We start from the raw sequence: 13,428 nt of genomic DNA on the forward strand, positions 1-13,428 counted from the left end.
ATTATTTGTTCTTTTGTGATTGGCTTATTTCACTGAGCGTAATGTCCTATAGGTTCACCCATGTCGTGGTGTCAGACTTTGCTTTCTTTTGAAGGCTGAGTAATATTCCATTGTGTGGATGGACCGTGTGTGTTTATCCTCTCACGTGTTGACGGATGCCTGGGTCGTGTCCACCTTTTGGCCTGTGTGAATGGTGCTGTTGTGAACGTGGGTGTGCAAGCATCTGGGTCCCTGCGTTCAATCTTTTGGATGTAGAACCAGAATTGGGCTTGCTGGGCCATGCGGTAAATTCTATTTTTGATTTTTTGAGGACCTGCCATACTGTTTTCAGTGGAACATCTGTTGGTTTGTGAGAAACGCCTGCTGGCCCTGACCTCGGCCTTGGAGAATGCAGGTGTTCCCGCCAGAGTCCTCATGCTCTGCTCACGTTGCAGAAGGCCCCCTGGGGAGGCCGGCCGGCCGGAGGACCACCCCGCAGACCACGCGCCCGGGGCCGGGCACCGAGAGGGAGGCTCCGATCAGCAGGCGGAGGCGACACCCTGATGATGCTGGCCAGTTTGCCGTCGCTCTGGTCATCATTTACCGCACCCTGGGGCAGTTCCTGCCCGAGCGCTATGACCCAGACCGCCGAAGCCTTCGGTAAGGCCTGAGCATGGGGGCATGGGGACATGGGGAGGGTCCGTTTCACAGGTCCCCAAGGCTTCCACAAGTCAAAAGTCTGATCTTGATTAAGCATAGGTCTTCACGGCCCCATTTCACCGGGACCCTGGCCCAGAGACAGAGACCACTGTCCTGTGGTGTCCCTTGGAGGGAGGTTCTGGGTCTGCCACTGGATGCCATCCCCTGGAGCATCATACATCCTTCGCCTGGGCTTATCCCAGTGCTTCTGTGAGAAATGTCCCCTCCCCAGCATACACCCCATCTTGTGCCCCGAGGGACCCCATGCTGTCCCCACAGACCCTACCCGAGGCTGTCGTGGGTGGTGCCTGCTGCTGGCCCCGGGGCTTTAGAGCTGCTCAGCCCATCCCGGCTGGAAAGGATGGATGTCGGGAAGCAGGTTTGTGGCCCCCTCGGTGGGAGCAGCCCGAGCCTCTGCCCTTCCTCCTCCTGCAGTTTCCCAGACACTTCCCTGACTCAGGGGTCCTCGTGATCACGTGGTTCTCAGTGACCAGGTGATTCACCCCCGGGAGCTGCCATTATTCTGCTGTCTTTGGACATTTAAGCCACCACCTGTTTGTCTGCCGTTAACTGTTTCGGCTGTAACGTCTTCGCACCTGTGCCTTCTGTTTCTTTTTGAATTTCTGACCCGAAGATGACACATCTCCCTGTGGGCTGTGTCAGTGATAAAACCTGCACATTGTGCAGGGGGATGAAGACATTGTGGGGCCTGCGGCTCCGAGCTCTCTGCGTGTGATTCTGTGTCCCCTGGAGACACATCCGTGGCATGTCCTCAGGGCGTTTGTATGGGATTTCAGTGAACGTTTCCTAATCGTGTCTGTCCACATGCTCTGGCTTCTTGACCTCAGGCTGCCTCACCGGCCCATCATTAATACCCCGATGGTGAGCACGCTGGTGTACAGTGAGGGCGCTTCGCTCCCAAGACCCCTGGAGAGGCCCGTCCTGGTGGAGTTTGCCCTGCTGGAGACAGAGGAGCGAACCAAGCCCGTCTGCGTGTTCTGGAACCACTCCCTGGTGTAAGTGTGGTGCCGGGAGTCCCACATCCCCATGTGAGGGCTTTGCCAAGGCAGGGAGCACCACAGGGTTGGGGGATCAGTGGCAGAGCGTCCCACGAGGATGGTCCCTTGTGGTCTGTGTCTCCCCTTCCAGCCCCTTGTGGGGCAGTCAGCCTCCTGCTCTGCTTCTCTGGGAGCATCAGAGCCCCACAGATGCCCACACACAGATGTACACAGACCCACACATGGAGATGCAGACATGTAAACACACATGCAGGCCCACACACACATGCAGGCCCACACACATGCACACCCACAGGTGCACACACAGATGTGCACACACAGGTGCACATACACAGATGCACACCCACAGGTGCACACACAGGTGCACATGCACACCCGCACATGCACACACACAGGTGCACACGCACATGCATACCCACAGATGCACACGCACAGGTGCATACCCACAGATGCACATGCGCAGATACAGATGCACACACACAGGTGCACGCAGACCCACATGTGGAGAGGCAGGCATGGAGGTGCACAGAGAGATCCCTCAAGGCTGACACCCAGGAAGGGGCTCCTCCCCTGCAGGACTCCCGAGATGCAGCAGCCACACTAGTGTATTGGCCAGTTCACTGCTGGATAAGACAGAGACCTGTTCACACACGGGAGGGCAGACCCAGAGATTGGGCCCAGGAGCCCTTCTGCTGACAGTGGGAACCCCCAGCTATGTGTGTGGTCCTCATAACAGACAAGGGCCCCTGATCCTAGTCTTGCCCAAGAGGCCGACACAGCCCAGCTTTGGGGACTGGCTTTACCTCCAAGTGGCCACATCTGGCCACAGCACAGGCCAGAAGCAGCATCAGAGAGCCAGCCAGCAGAGTGGCAAAGGTGGGAGCTGGTGCACCCGACTCTGTGTTTCAGCGTGTGTTCCAGTGAGGGAAAGGTATTTTGTAGTTAGAAAAAGCAGAATGACTGATTCTCACCCACACGTGAGAGTGGGTTCAGACTCACGTGGCTCAGCTCTCCTGGGAGCCGGTGGTGTTTGTGCTTCACTTTGCCTTTTTAGCTGCAGGGTTTATGTGAGGCCTGGACTTCTTTGAGTTGCTCTGCCTTTACCAGGAGCTTGCTTCTACTCTGCTGGTTCGTTTTCACTTTTGCTGTCTCTGTTTAGAAGAAAACACTAGAACTGGGGAGTGGTGGGAGGATGGGAGCACAAGCTGGTGGGGAGACCCGATGTGTCTCCACATACTGGGAGGGAGTGCCAGGAAGGGGAGACACCATGCAGGACTTGGGGAGTCAGAGCGTGAGCACCCCCAGGCTCAAATCGGCTGAACATTGTGTATCTGGGGGCGTCCGTGCAGTGGGAACTCCCCCCTCCCCCCACCACCATTCCTCTGGGCAGAGTGGAGAGCCGTGAGTGGCCGCTGTGGGGGGGCCACGCCGTGGTGAGTGAGCTCATGCCAGGAGCCTGTTCAGCCCAGCCTTCTTCTCCTGCTTCTGTGCCTTCCAAGTCCTAGTTAGTGAGCAACCAGCACAGCACCTGGAATGCAATAGGCGCTTGGCTTATAAAGGGGAGACCAAAGGAGCCCCTTTCACCATGAGGGACGTCGGGCCAGCCATCTGTCCCGGGCCTTCATCTGCATCCTGGCAGTTAGCTCTGGCTCTGATGCCCTGCTCTCTGCTTTATGCTGTACCTGTTATTCCCAGATTGTAAAGTTCATGGCAGACATATTAGTGTTCACGTCCCATTTTACAGGCGAGCAAACTAAGGATCTGAGAGGTGGTGTGATTTTCCCAGGGTCTGGGAGGGCAGGGCCCTGTCTGAAGCTGAGACACACCTCATAACAGCTTGCTATCTGGGGCTTCCCATCAGGAAAGCGGAAGTCCCCATGGGGCCCTGGCTTCTGGGCAGCTCCCATAAAGCATTGTTCAATCTGAAGATGCAAGTGTCAGAGGAAGGCGAGATGTTCTCGTGAAAGCGTCTGTCCTCAGAAGGAGACAGGAGTGCATTGCAGCTCTGTGAACCCCAGTGGGCAGTTCCAGCAGCAGGGCGTGTGGTGGACACGAGACGGCCCCGTTTGAGTTCTGCTGCCAGAGGACACGTAGAACTTGAACTTCAGAGGCTGCTCCTTGGAGGCCCTGACAAGACACAGGAGGGAAGGGAGACTTCCCATGGTCCTGCCTTCATTGGGTGGCTTTTATTTATTTATTTTTCTTTTTGAGACACAGTCTTGCACTGCCGCCCGGGCTGGAGTGCAATGGTGTGATCTCAGCTCACTGCAACCTCTGCCTCCTGTGTTCGTGATTCTGCTGCCTCAGCCTCCCGAGTAGCTGGGATTACCGGTGCACACTACCATACCCAGCTGATTTTTTGTATTTTTAGTAGAGATGTGGTTTCACTATGTTGGCCAGATTGGTCTCGAACTCCTTCCCTCATGATCCACCCACCTTGGCCTCCCAAAGTGCTGGGTTTACAGACATGAGCCACCACACCTGGCCACAGGCGTCTTACTTTCAGTGCAGGGGCTGGCGAGGAACATGGTGGTGAGCAACCTGTGAGGACACGGGGCTTTCATCATGCACAGTACCTGCTGTTTGGTTTGGCCAGCGTGGCCCTTGAGCCCCTAGGGCTGGGCAGAGGCTGCCCCCGACAGGCTCATGGGTGGAGGGAACCATCTCACCCCCGCCCCTTCTCTCTTCTATTCGCAGCATCAGTGGGACGGGAGGGTGGTCTGCCCGGGGATGCGAGCTCCTGTCCAGAAACCGGACGCATGTCACGTGCCAGTGCAGCCACACAGCCAGCTTCGCGGTGCTCATGGACATCTCCAGGCGTGAGGTGGGCATCCTCCTGTGGCCGCTGTGCCCACCAGGCCTACCCCCCGAGTCTGCCCCCTCCTCAAATGAAATCTTCCACTGCAAGTGTTTTGAACAAAGCACATCAACCAGTTAAAAACCATTCTGGGACTGGCCAGAGTCCATGAGGATTTCCATGACAAAGCCCCGTGACAAGGGTTTTCAGAGCCCTGCTTATGCTTTATACCCTGGGATGACAGACCCAAAGCTCTCAGAGGAGCTCCCCAATCTGCCCCTTGCTTCAGAGTGGGTCTGCTGGAAGGTGCCGCTGTCCAACCACTTTAATTGTAAGGGAGGTGACAGCTGCCGGGCACAGTGGGTGCGCTCCCTCGGGGCCACACGCAGGGCCGCAGGACAAAAGGCTGTGTGGCTAATGTTTAGCCTCTGGCATTTTAAGCGGCCTGGGAATGTGAGCCGGCTATTGTGGGCCTGTAGATGAATTGGGGAGTGGCCTGGGTGCTGTCCTGGCCTCCCATTACCCGGACAGGAAGGAGGTGGGAGCCAGCCTGGGCACGGCCTGTGGGGGACTCGGTGTCTAGGAGGCAGAACCAGAGGCCTGGGTGGCCTCCCCTGGCCCCTCCCCAGGGCCGTGCTGTGGCTCAGGTACCCAGACCACCGTCCTTCCCGAGGGCTTTCTGATGTGAAGTGGCCCTGGTTTCTGTCACATTCTTGGAAGGGTGAGTCAGTCCTGAGGCAGGGCTGGAGGGGGGCTGTGGCTTTCTGTGCACTGTGCATGAGAAGCTGCCCTGCCTGTGCCCCCGTCTCACAGGCAGAAGGCACTCCCCAGCAGGACCCAGCCTGGAGAGGGGGTCAGTGGTTAGTGGACTTGGTTCATATAAGGGCGGGGTTGGAGGTGTTCTCATGGCCAGGATGCCAGGCGACATGCGGACCAAGGAAGCTGAAATTGAGGCAGAAGAAAGGAGGCTGGAGTGGGAGTCCGAGGCTCCCGTGGTCCAGGTGCCCCAAAGCCAGAGTCTCTGAACAGTCCCAGAGCCAGTGGAGGGAGCCTGGGGTGTTACTGCAGAGCCCAGGGACACCCAGGGCCCAGAGCGTTGAAGGAGCCACAGGAATGGCAGTTCCAGGCCCAGGCCCATGAGCACTCGGCCTCCCCGGCCCAGCCTGATCTTGGCTTCCTGGCTCAGTCCCATATGGTAAACAACCCCTTCCAGAAGATACCAGAGAACCAGAGCTTGTGAATGCAGAAACGCCCCAGGGGCCTGGGGTCTGGACAGGTGTCCTGGTTTGTAAAAGCACAGAAAACACAGCAACGTGAGCACACGCTGCCGGGCTGCACACTTCAAAGCGCCCAAGAGGGCACGTTTTATACCTTGTGTATTTTAGCACAATTTTTCTTTTCTTTCTTTTTTTTTCTTGAGACCGAGTTTTGTTCTTGTCGCTAAGGCTGGAGTGCAGTGGCACAACCTCAGGTCACTGCAACCTCCATCTCCTGGATTCAAGTGATTCTCCTGCCTCAGCCTCCAAAGTAGCTGGGATTACAGGCTCCCACCACCATACCCAGCTAATTGTTGTATTTTTGTAGAGATGGGTTTCACCATGTTGGCCAGGCAGGTCGAACTCCTGACCTCAGGTGATCCACCTGCCTAGGCCTCTGAAAGTGCTGGGATTACAGGTGTGAGCCACCATGCCCAGCCTTTTTTTTATAAAGACATGTTCAATGCCCGTAAGAAATGCATAATAAGGTTGGGTGTGGTGGCTCGAAGCTGTAATCCCAGCACTTTGGGAGGCTGAGGCAGGCAGATCACTTGAGCTCACAAGTTTAAGACCAGCCTGGGAAACATAGTAAAACCCTGGCTCAACCAAAAATACAGAATCTAGCCGGGCATGGTGATGCGTGCCTGTAGTCCCAGCTACTTGGCAGGCTGAGGTAGGAGGATGGCTTGAGCCCAGGAGGCAGAGGCTGCAATGAGCTGAGATCGTGCCTCTGCACTCCAGCCTGGGCAACAGAGCCAGACACTGTCTAAAAAAAATTAAAAAAAAAAAAGTATAGTAAGAGATCTGGAAATTTGAAAAGTAAGTTTATATAATGAGCTGTGATAGAGACATGTGGAGGGGGCATAGGACATCTGTGTGCTGGTGGTAATGATAGAACACGTCATAGTAAGGGTGAAGCAGGAACAACAGGACGGGTGAGGAGGGTACAGATGCCCGTTGCCATGGCAATTGAAGCATCAAGCCTGCCAGTCCACATAACTGAAACCTGAAGCTCCACCCATGCTCAGCAAGTTGTTTAGCTTTTCTTCTTTTTATGTGATGGAGTTTTGCTCTTGTTGCCCAGGCTGGAGCGCAGTGGAGTGATCTCAACTCACTGCAACTTCCCCCTCCCAGGTTCAAGCCATTCTCCTGCCTCAGCCTCCCACATAGCTGGGATCTTAAGCGTGCACCACCACATCTGGCTAATTTTATATTTTTAGTAGAGACAGGGTTTCTCCACGTTGGTCAGGCTGGTCTCAAAGTCCTGACCTCAGGTGATCCGCCAGCCTTGACCTCCCAAAGTGCTGGGATTACAAGCGTGAGCCATTGCACCCAGCCTGTTTAGCTCCTTTAAGCATTGCTTTTCTCACCTGGAAGGAAGATGAGGGTCACATCCGCACTCTCCTCAGAGCTGCCATCTAAGGATGATGTGGAACGTGCTCTCGTGGGTCTGTGAGAATGTCTGCCGCTTAATCAGTGCTCAGTAAAAGGTTTTGCTGAACAAAGGAAATTACATTCATGTCGTATTACCACAAGTACTCCTTTTCTTTGTAAAGTGAGGGTAAGTCTTTCAGCCAAAAGCGTAAGGCCATGATAGAATTACGAGGAAGTCCAAGAGGTATTGCATGCACCTGTGGAGGAGACACGTTTACCTTCCGCGTACGCAGGAATTGCCTGTGGGGTTTTTAGTTTTTTTTTCTTGAGATGGAGCCTCCTTCTGTTGCCCAGACTGGAGTGTAGTGGAGCCATCTTGGTTCAATGCAAGCTCTCTGCTTCCTGGGTTCGTGGGATTCTCCTGCCTCAGCCTCTTGGGTAGCTCGGATTACAGGCCCACCACCACACCCAGCTAACTTTTGTATTTTTAGTGGAGACGGGGTTTCAACGCCTTGGCTAGGCTGGTCTCGAACTCCTGACCTTAGGTGAACCCCCACCCCCGCCTCAGATTCCCAAAGTGCTGGGGTTACAGGCATGTGCCACTGCGCCCCGCCGGTTTTATTGTTTTTTAATGTGGCAAAATCTGCATAACACACGATTTCCCATCTACAAGTACGGCCGGTGACACTGGGTACATTCCTGTCGCTCTGCGGCCGTCACCACCATCCGCCTCCAGAACTTGTCACCCCACACTGTTCATCTCTGCTTTGTGCTTGTTTTGTGCCGCCCTGAGAACAACGTGACAGTCACGCTGGTTCCTGCCAGCATTTGATCATTTAATAAGCAAGTGTGTAATTTGTCTCTCTTACGCAACGAACAGATCTGAGCCTCAGCCCTTACCTTCTCTCCTGCCTTCAACCTTCCCGCCCACAGAATGGGGAGGTCCTGCCGCTGAAGATCGTCACCTACGCCGCCGTGTCCTTGTCGCTGGCAGCCCTGCTGGTGGCCTTCGTCCTCCTGAGTCTGGTCCACGCGCTGTGCTCCAACCTGCACAGCATTCACAAGCACCTGGCTGCCGCACTTTTCCTCTCTCAGCTGGTGTTCGTGATGGGGATCAACCAGACGGAGAACCCGGTATGACCACTCTGCTCCCCTCCCCACTGTCTGGGCTGCACCTTGGAGCCTTCTCCCAAAGTGCTGGAATTACAGGCCCGCCACCACACCCAGCTAATTTTTATATTTTTAGTGGAGACGAGGTTTCACCATGTTGGCCAGGCTGGTCTCGAACTCCTGACCTCAGGTGATCCGCCTGCCTTAGTAGTCCCGTGCAAGCACCCTGGCTGGCGTCCTCCTCACCGCCACCACCTCTGATTCACAGATGCCCTAGAGGAACCTGCCAGGTCACAGGCTGTGGGTGGAGGCGTGGTATTCACCAGCAGGTCCAAGCACTTCACCACCCTCTTTATTGGGAGATGGGGGGGCCCTTTCCTTTCTTCTTTTGAGATGGAGTCTCTCTCTCTCGCCCAGGCTGGAGTGTAGTGGCATGATCTCGGCTCGCCAGTTTCAAGCGATTCTCCTGCCTCAGCTTCCCTAGTAGCTGGGATTACAGGCATGCACCACCATGCCTGGTTAATTTCTGTATTTTTCATAGAGACGTGGTTTCACCATGTTGGCCAGGATGACCTCAAACTCCTGACCTCAGGTGATCCACCTGCCCTCTCAAAGTGCTGGGATTACATGTGTGAGCCACCATGCCCGGCCGGGGCCCTTTTCTGAAATTATGTATGGGGAGAGCTGACCCACATTGGATCTTTAGCTGCTGAATTCACAGTGACTTTGGGTGCATCTAACCCTTTACCTCAGTCACCATTCACACTGTCAGTAGTTGTACAATGAATGAGCACCTACTGTGTGCCTGGGGCTGGGAACATAGGGGGGAATGGAACAAGCAGTCTGGGTCCCCACCTTCCTGGAGCTGGTGATCCCACAGCTAAGCATCCCTGAGGGGTGTTCCCCAGCTTGGGTGACAGCAGAGGCTGCCCTGGAAAGTGGCTGAGATGGCTGAGATGGAAAGCTGGAGAGAGGTCCTCCAGGCAGCAGGCTAGGGAGGTGCAGAGACCAGAGCACACCCAGGGGGTGGCAGCATCCAGTGAGGAGAGCTGAGAACCCTGGCTGGCACAGTCTGGCCGCTGGTGTGGAGCCCACTGAGGCACCGGTGGCCATGCCTGGGAAATCTAGTCTGTGTCCCTGTACTGAGGGTTCTAGTCCTGACAGCCCTGTGACTTCACCCTGCCAGTGAGCTCAAGATAGGACCTCGGGCTCCCACCTGTGATCCCAGCACTTTGGGAGTCCAAGGTGGGTGGATCACAAGGTCAGGAGATCAAGATCATCCTGTCTCTACTAAAATACAAAAAAATTAGCCTGGCATGGTGGCATGTACCTGTAGTCCCAGCTACTGAGGAGGCTGAAGCAGGGGAATTGCTTGAACCCGGGCAGCAGAGGTTGCAGTGAGCTGAGACCACACCACTGCACTTGAGCTTGGTGACAGAGCAAGACTCTGTCTCACAAAAAAAAAGATAGGACCTTGTTCATGACATAGAGCTTAGAAGACAAAGTGAGGTCGGAGTCAGCCCGCGTGTGGAGCTTACAAGAGGCGTAAAGGTTGAGAATGATGAGAAGGGAGATGACAGATAAGTACCAGCCGGAGTGAGCCTGGGGCTCTATACCATGAGCAGACTAACTCGGCTTGAGGAGGAATGGTGATATTTAGAGACAGTGCTGCTATAAAAAGGTCCATTCATTGGGAAGATATAAACTGATAAATTTTTATGTACCTAATAAAATGAACCCAAAACATCCCTATAGAAAGCACAGACTGACTTAAACAGTTCAGAGGAATTGGGAAGATTCATAACGAAAAAGCTGTCAGTGAAAATTACACACTGGAACTGGCAGCATAGAATCAAGGCAGAATTTAGAGGTAAATTTAGGAGATATGAACGGAGACAATAAAAAGCAGAAATCAGTGAAATAGAAAATAAATCCCTAATTCGTTTTGAAAGACAAATCTAAGACTGAGAAAAGACTAAAAACACATATCGGCGGTGCTGGGGATGAGAAGGCACTGCTTTGAACATCTCGGATGCTGGTACATCCGAGACGTGAAATACGAGTCTTGTGGAGACTGACTGAAGGGCTGGGTGTGGTGGCTCACGCCTGTAATGCCAGCAGGATACCTTTGGGAGGCTGAGACAGGCAGATCACTTGAGGTCAGGAGTTCGAGACCAGCCTGGCCAACGTGGTAAAACCCCATCTCTACTAAAAACAAAACTTGGCTGGGCATGGTGGCAGGCACCCGTAATCCCAGCTACTCGGGAGGCTGAGACACGAGAATTGCTTGAACCTGGGAGGCAGAGGTTGCAGGGAGCTGAGATTTCACCGTTGCGCTCCAGCCTGGGCAACAGAGTGAGACCCTGTCTCAAAAAAAGAAAAAATAGAAACAGGAGCCAGGCAGCAGGCGGACAGCAGGCGGAGGAGCAGAGCATTCTGACGGAGCGCACAAGCCTGGGAGGCGGAGTGGGGACCCAGAACCGAAGCCAGGGCATTGGGCATGGGGAGAAAGGAGGGGCAGGGCCAGCTGGGAAGGAGGGCTTGGGGGCCTTTGACGTTTCCAGAAGGGAGAATGAGTAGATGAAGACACCACCTGTTGAGAGGCAAGGTCTGGTTGAGATGGGACACCTGTGGGGCCAAGGAAGGCATGTGCGTGAGCCGGGGAGGCCGCCTCCAAGGCAGGGGTGGAGAGGGTATCTGTAGCAGTGGACAGGCCCTGGGGAGGGAAGTGGAATAGAAAGACCAAGCTGGAACCTTCCGGCTAGCTGCTCAGGGCCACATGCCAACCTGAGCTGCTCCTCCTGTTTTACGGCAAGCAGTGGGACCTCTCCAGACCCCCCTCAGCTCAAGAGGGAAGGTGGGCACCCCCTGACACCCGAAGTTCACCCTTGAGAAGGTGCCATGGCTTCCCAGCAGTGGTAGGTGGAGCACCAGGCCTGGCCCACCACGGATGAGCCCCAAGGCGTGTTCGGACCAGCCAGGGTCAACCCTCCCCGCTGCTCCCAGGTGCTCCCAGGCCTTGGGCTGGCGGGGGCTCCATGTGTGGGGTCTACATGGCAGTCAGTGCTGCTGCTACCGTGGAGGGGTTTCTTCACACCCACAGCCAGGCGCGTCCCTGCAATGGGCATGTTCTCAGCGCACTGGACGGGGAAGCCTCTCCAGAAGTGTGCGACGCATCTCAACCCTTCACTGCGCTTTTGAGTGGTGTGAATGGGGGAGAGGGAGGCGCAGGCCACTCCCTGCAACTCAACCCCACCTGCAGAGCCCGGGCGGCCCCTGGGTTCCAGCATGACTCATCTCCCCGGGAGTGAGCGCTGTTCCGGCAGCCACGCACGGCTGAGCAGGAGAAGGAAAGGGCGCCCGGGCATCATTCTAGGGTCTTGGCAGCGTGCCCGGGCTTTACAGGGTTTTTTAAACCCGCAGTCCTATCTCTGGGCGAGGTTTTTCATCTCTCAGAGCGCTGGCAGGCTGACATGACTTATTATGCATCCGCTGTTGTCTTTGTTCTATTTCTGGGGAAGGCGGTAGGTCGGTGACGGAAGCAGGTACGACCTGCTGTAGCCAGGACGGCACAGTCCTCACTTTCTGTTTTCAAAAGGTGGTTCTGTGGCTTTACTTTTCGCGGTTTTTCCCCCATGTGCTGCTTCATCTGATACTCGATACTTTTCTTTTTTTTTTTGTTTTTTTGAGACAGAGTTTTGCTCTTGTTACCCAGGCTGGAGTGCAATGGCGCGATCTTGGCTCACTGCAACCTCCGCCTCCTGGGTTCAGGCAATTCTCCTGCCTCAGCCTCCTGAGTAGCTGGGGTTACAGGCACGCGCCACCACGCCCAGCTAATTTTTTTTTTTTTTGTATTTTTAGTAGAGACAGGGTTTCACCGTGTTGACCAGGATGGTCTCGAGACCCGCCTCGGCCTCCCAAAGTGCTGGGATTACAGGCTTGAGCCACCATGCCCGGCTGATATTCGATACTTTTCACGTTATTTAAAGCAGCCAACCAGCCTTCTCGCCGCCTGCCTTTTCCTAAGCCAGATGATTTCCACTCAGGAAACTGGGGTTCACCAGCCACAGGCTCACGCATCATTGCCTGATCAAGTCTGTGGTCCGAGGCAAAGGGCCTGTCACCGGCGTTCTCTGCATTGGTTCCTGCTCTGTTCTGCATCTGACAGATGCGGTGCTGTCTTGGGGCCCTCCCCACCTCAGGGGCGTTGTTTTTGGAGGGTGCCTGGCCCCTCGAGGCTGATGTGGGAGCAGGGCCGCCTGCACTGTGTCAACCTCCCCTGGGGGTGCCGTGACCTGGTGCCTGAGCAAAGTGGCCTCCAGCCTGGGGTTGAGGCATGGGCCCTCCTTTTCCTCCTACCCTTTTGTGTCTTTTAAAGGGTAATTCCTTGGGACCCCTGGTAAGGCGGACTGATGGATGGCTGCTGAGGATTAGACACTGTGTCCAGAGCAGGCCAACTGTGGGTGGGGTCAGGGTGCGACCCTCCAAATGCTCCCATCTCCTCCCCCCATCTCACCCTTGGCTGATTCAGCCTCCCAGGACCCAGAGGAGAGCCTGCCACCCTCTCCCAGCTGTCAGCAGCCTTGGGGGCACCGGCCAGGCAGACCCTCCCAGAGTACTGGGTGTGAAGCTGCCCCAGGCCACGTGTCAGGTGCAGTTCCCGAGCACAGGTTTGTGTTCATGGCCTGGAGGCTGGTCTGCCCCTGTCATTGTCATGCCGCCCTCTGCCCAGGCAGGCAGGGCTGGCTCAGCTGCCCCATGATGTTGATTTTCAGTTCCTGGCTCTCAGCCACTGGCCAGACATGTAGCCCTGCTCTGTTGAGGACAGACGCACAGAGTGGTTGGAACTGTTAGCTCTCCCACCCTCCCTCATGCCTGTCTGGCCGCAGCCCGGGCTGCAGGGGCGCCGGCTGAGCCCGCCCGTTCCCGGGCTGCAGGGGCGCCTGCTGAGCCTGTCCGTTCCCTGCGCAGTTCCTGTGCACAGTGGTCGCCATCCTCCTCCACTTCATCTACATGAGCACCTTCGCCTGGACCCTGGTGGAGAGCCTGCATGTCTACCGCATGCTGACCGAGGTGCGCAACATCGATGCGGGGCCTATGCGGTTCTACTACGTCGTGGGCTGGGGCATCCCGGCCATCGTCACAGGTGAGGATGCGCAGAGCAGCCCCGCTTAAAGTGCAGGTTTCCAACAGA

General features: G+C 55.6%; 1 protein-coding gene across 5 annotated transcripts in view; it reads left to right on the top strand.

Annotated features, from left to right (window-relative positions):
* The window catches only part of CELSR1 (cadherin EGF LAG seven-pass G-type receptor 1), a 182,386-nt gene that overhangs the window by 154,795 nt on the left and 14,163 nt on the right, over positions 1-13,428 (top strand). For 4 of the 5 annotated variants that reach the window (XM_035281089.3, XM_054242314.2, XM_078343453.1 and 1 more), the window contains exons 21-25: positions 435-639; positions 1,527-1,694; positions 4,395-4,521; positions 8,058-8,258; positions 13,206-13,380. In XM_035281089.3, coding sequence (XP_035136980.3) covers positions 435-639; positions 1,527-1,694; positions 4,395-4,521; positions 8,058-8,258; positions 13,206-13,380 — 876 coding nt within the window. The remainder of the gene's footprint in view (positions 1-434; positions 640-1,526; positions 1,695-4,394; positions 4,522-8,057; positions 8,259-13,205; positions 13,381-13,428) is intronic. The other variant, XM_078343462.1, reaches the window with a different exon arrangement.

The sequence above is a fragment of the Callithrix jacchus genome, chromosome 1, assembly GCF_049354715.1.
Source record: "Callithrix jacchus isolate 240 chromosome 1, calJac240_pri, whole genome shotgun sequence".
NCBI classification, from domain to species: domain Eukaryota; kingdom Metazoa; phylum Chordata; class Mammalia; order Primates; family Cebidae; genus Callithrix; species Callithrix jacchus.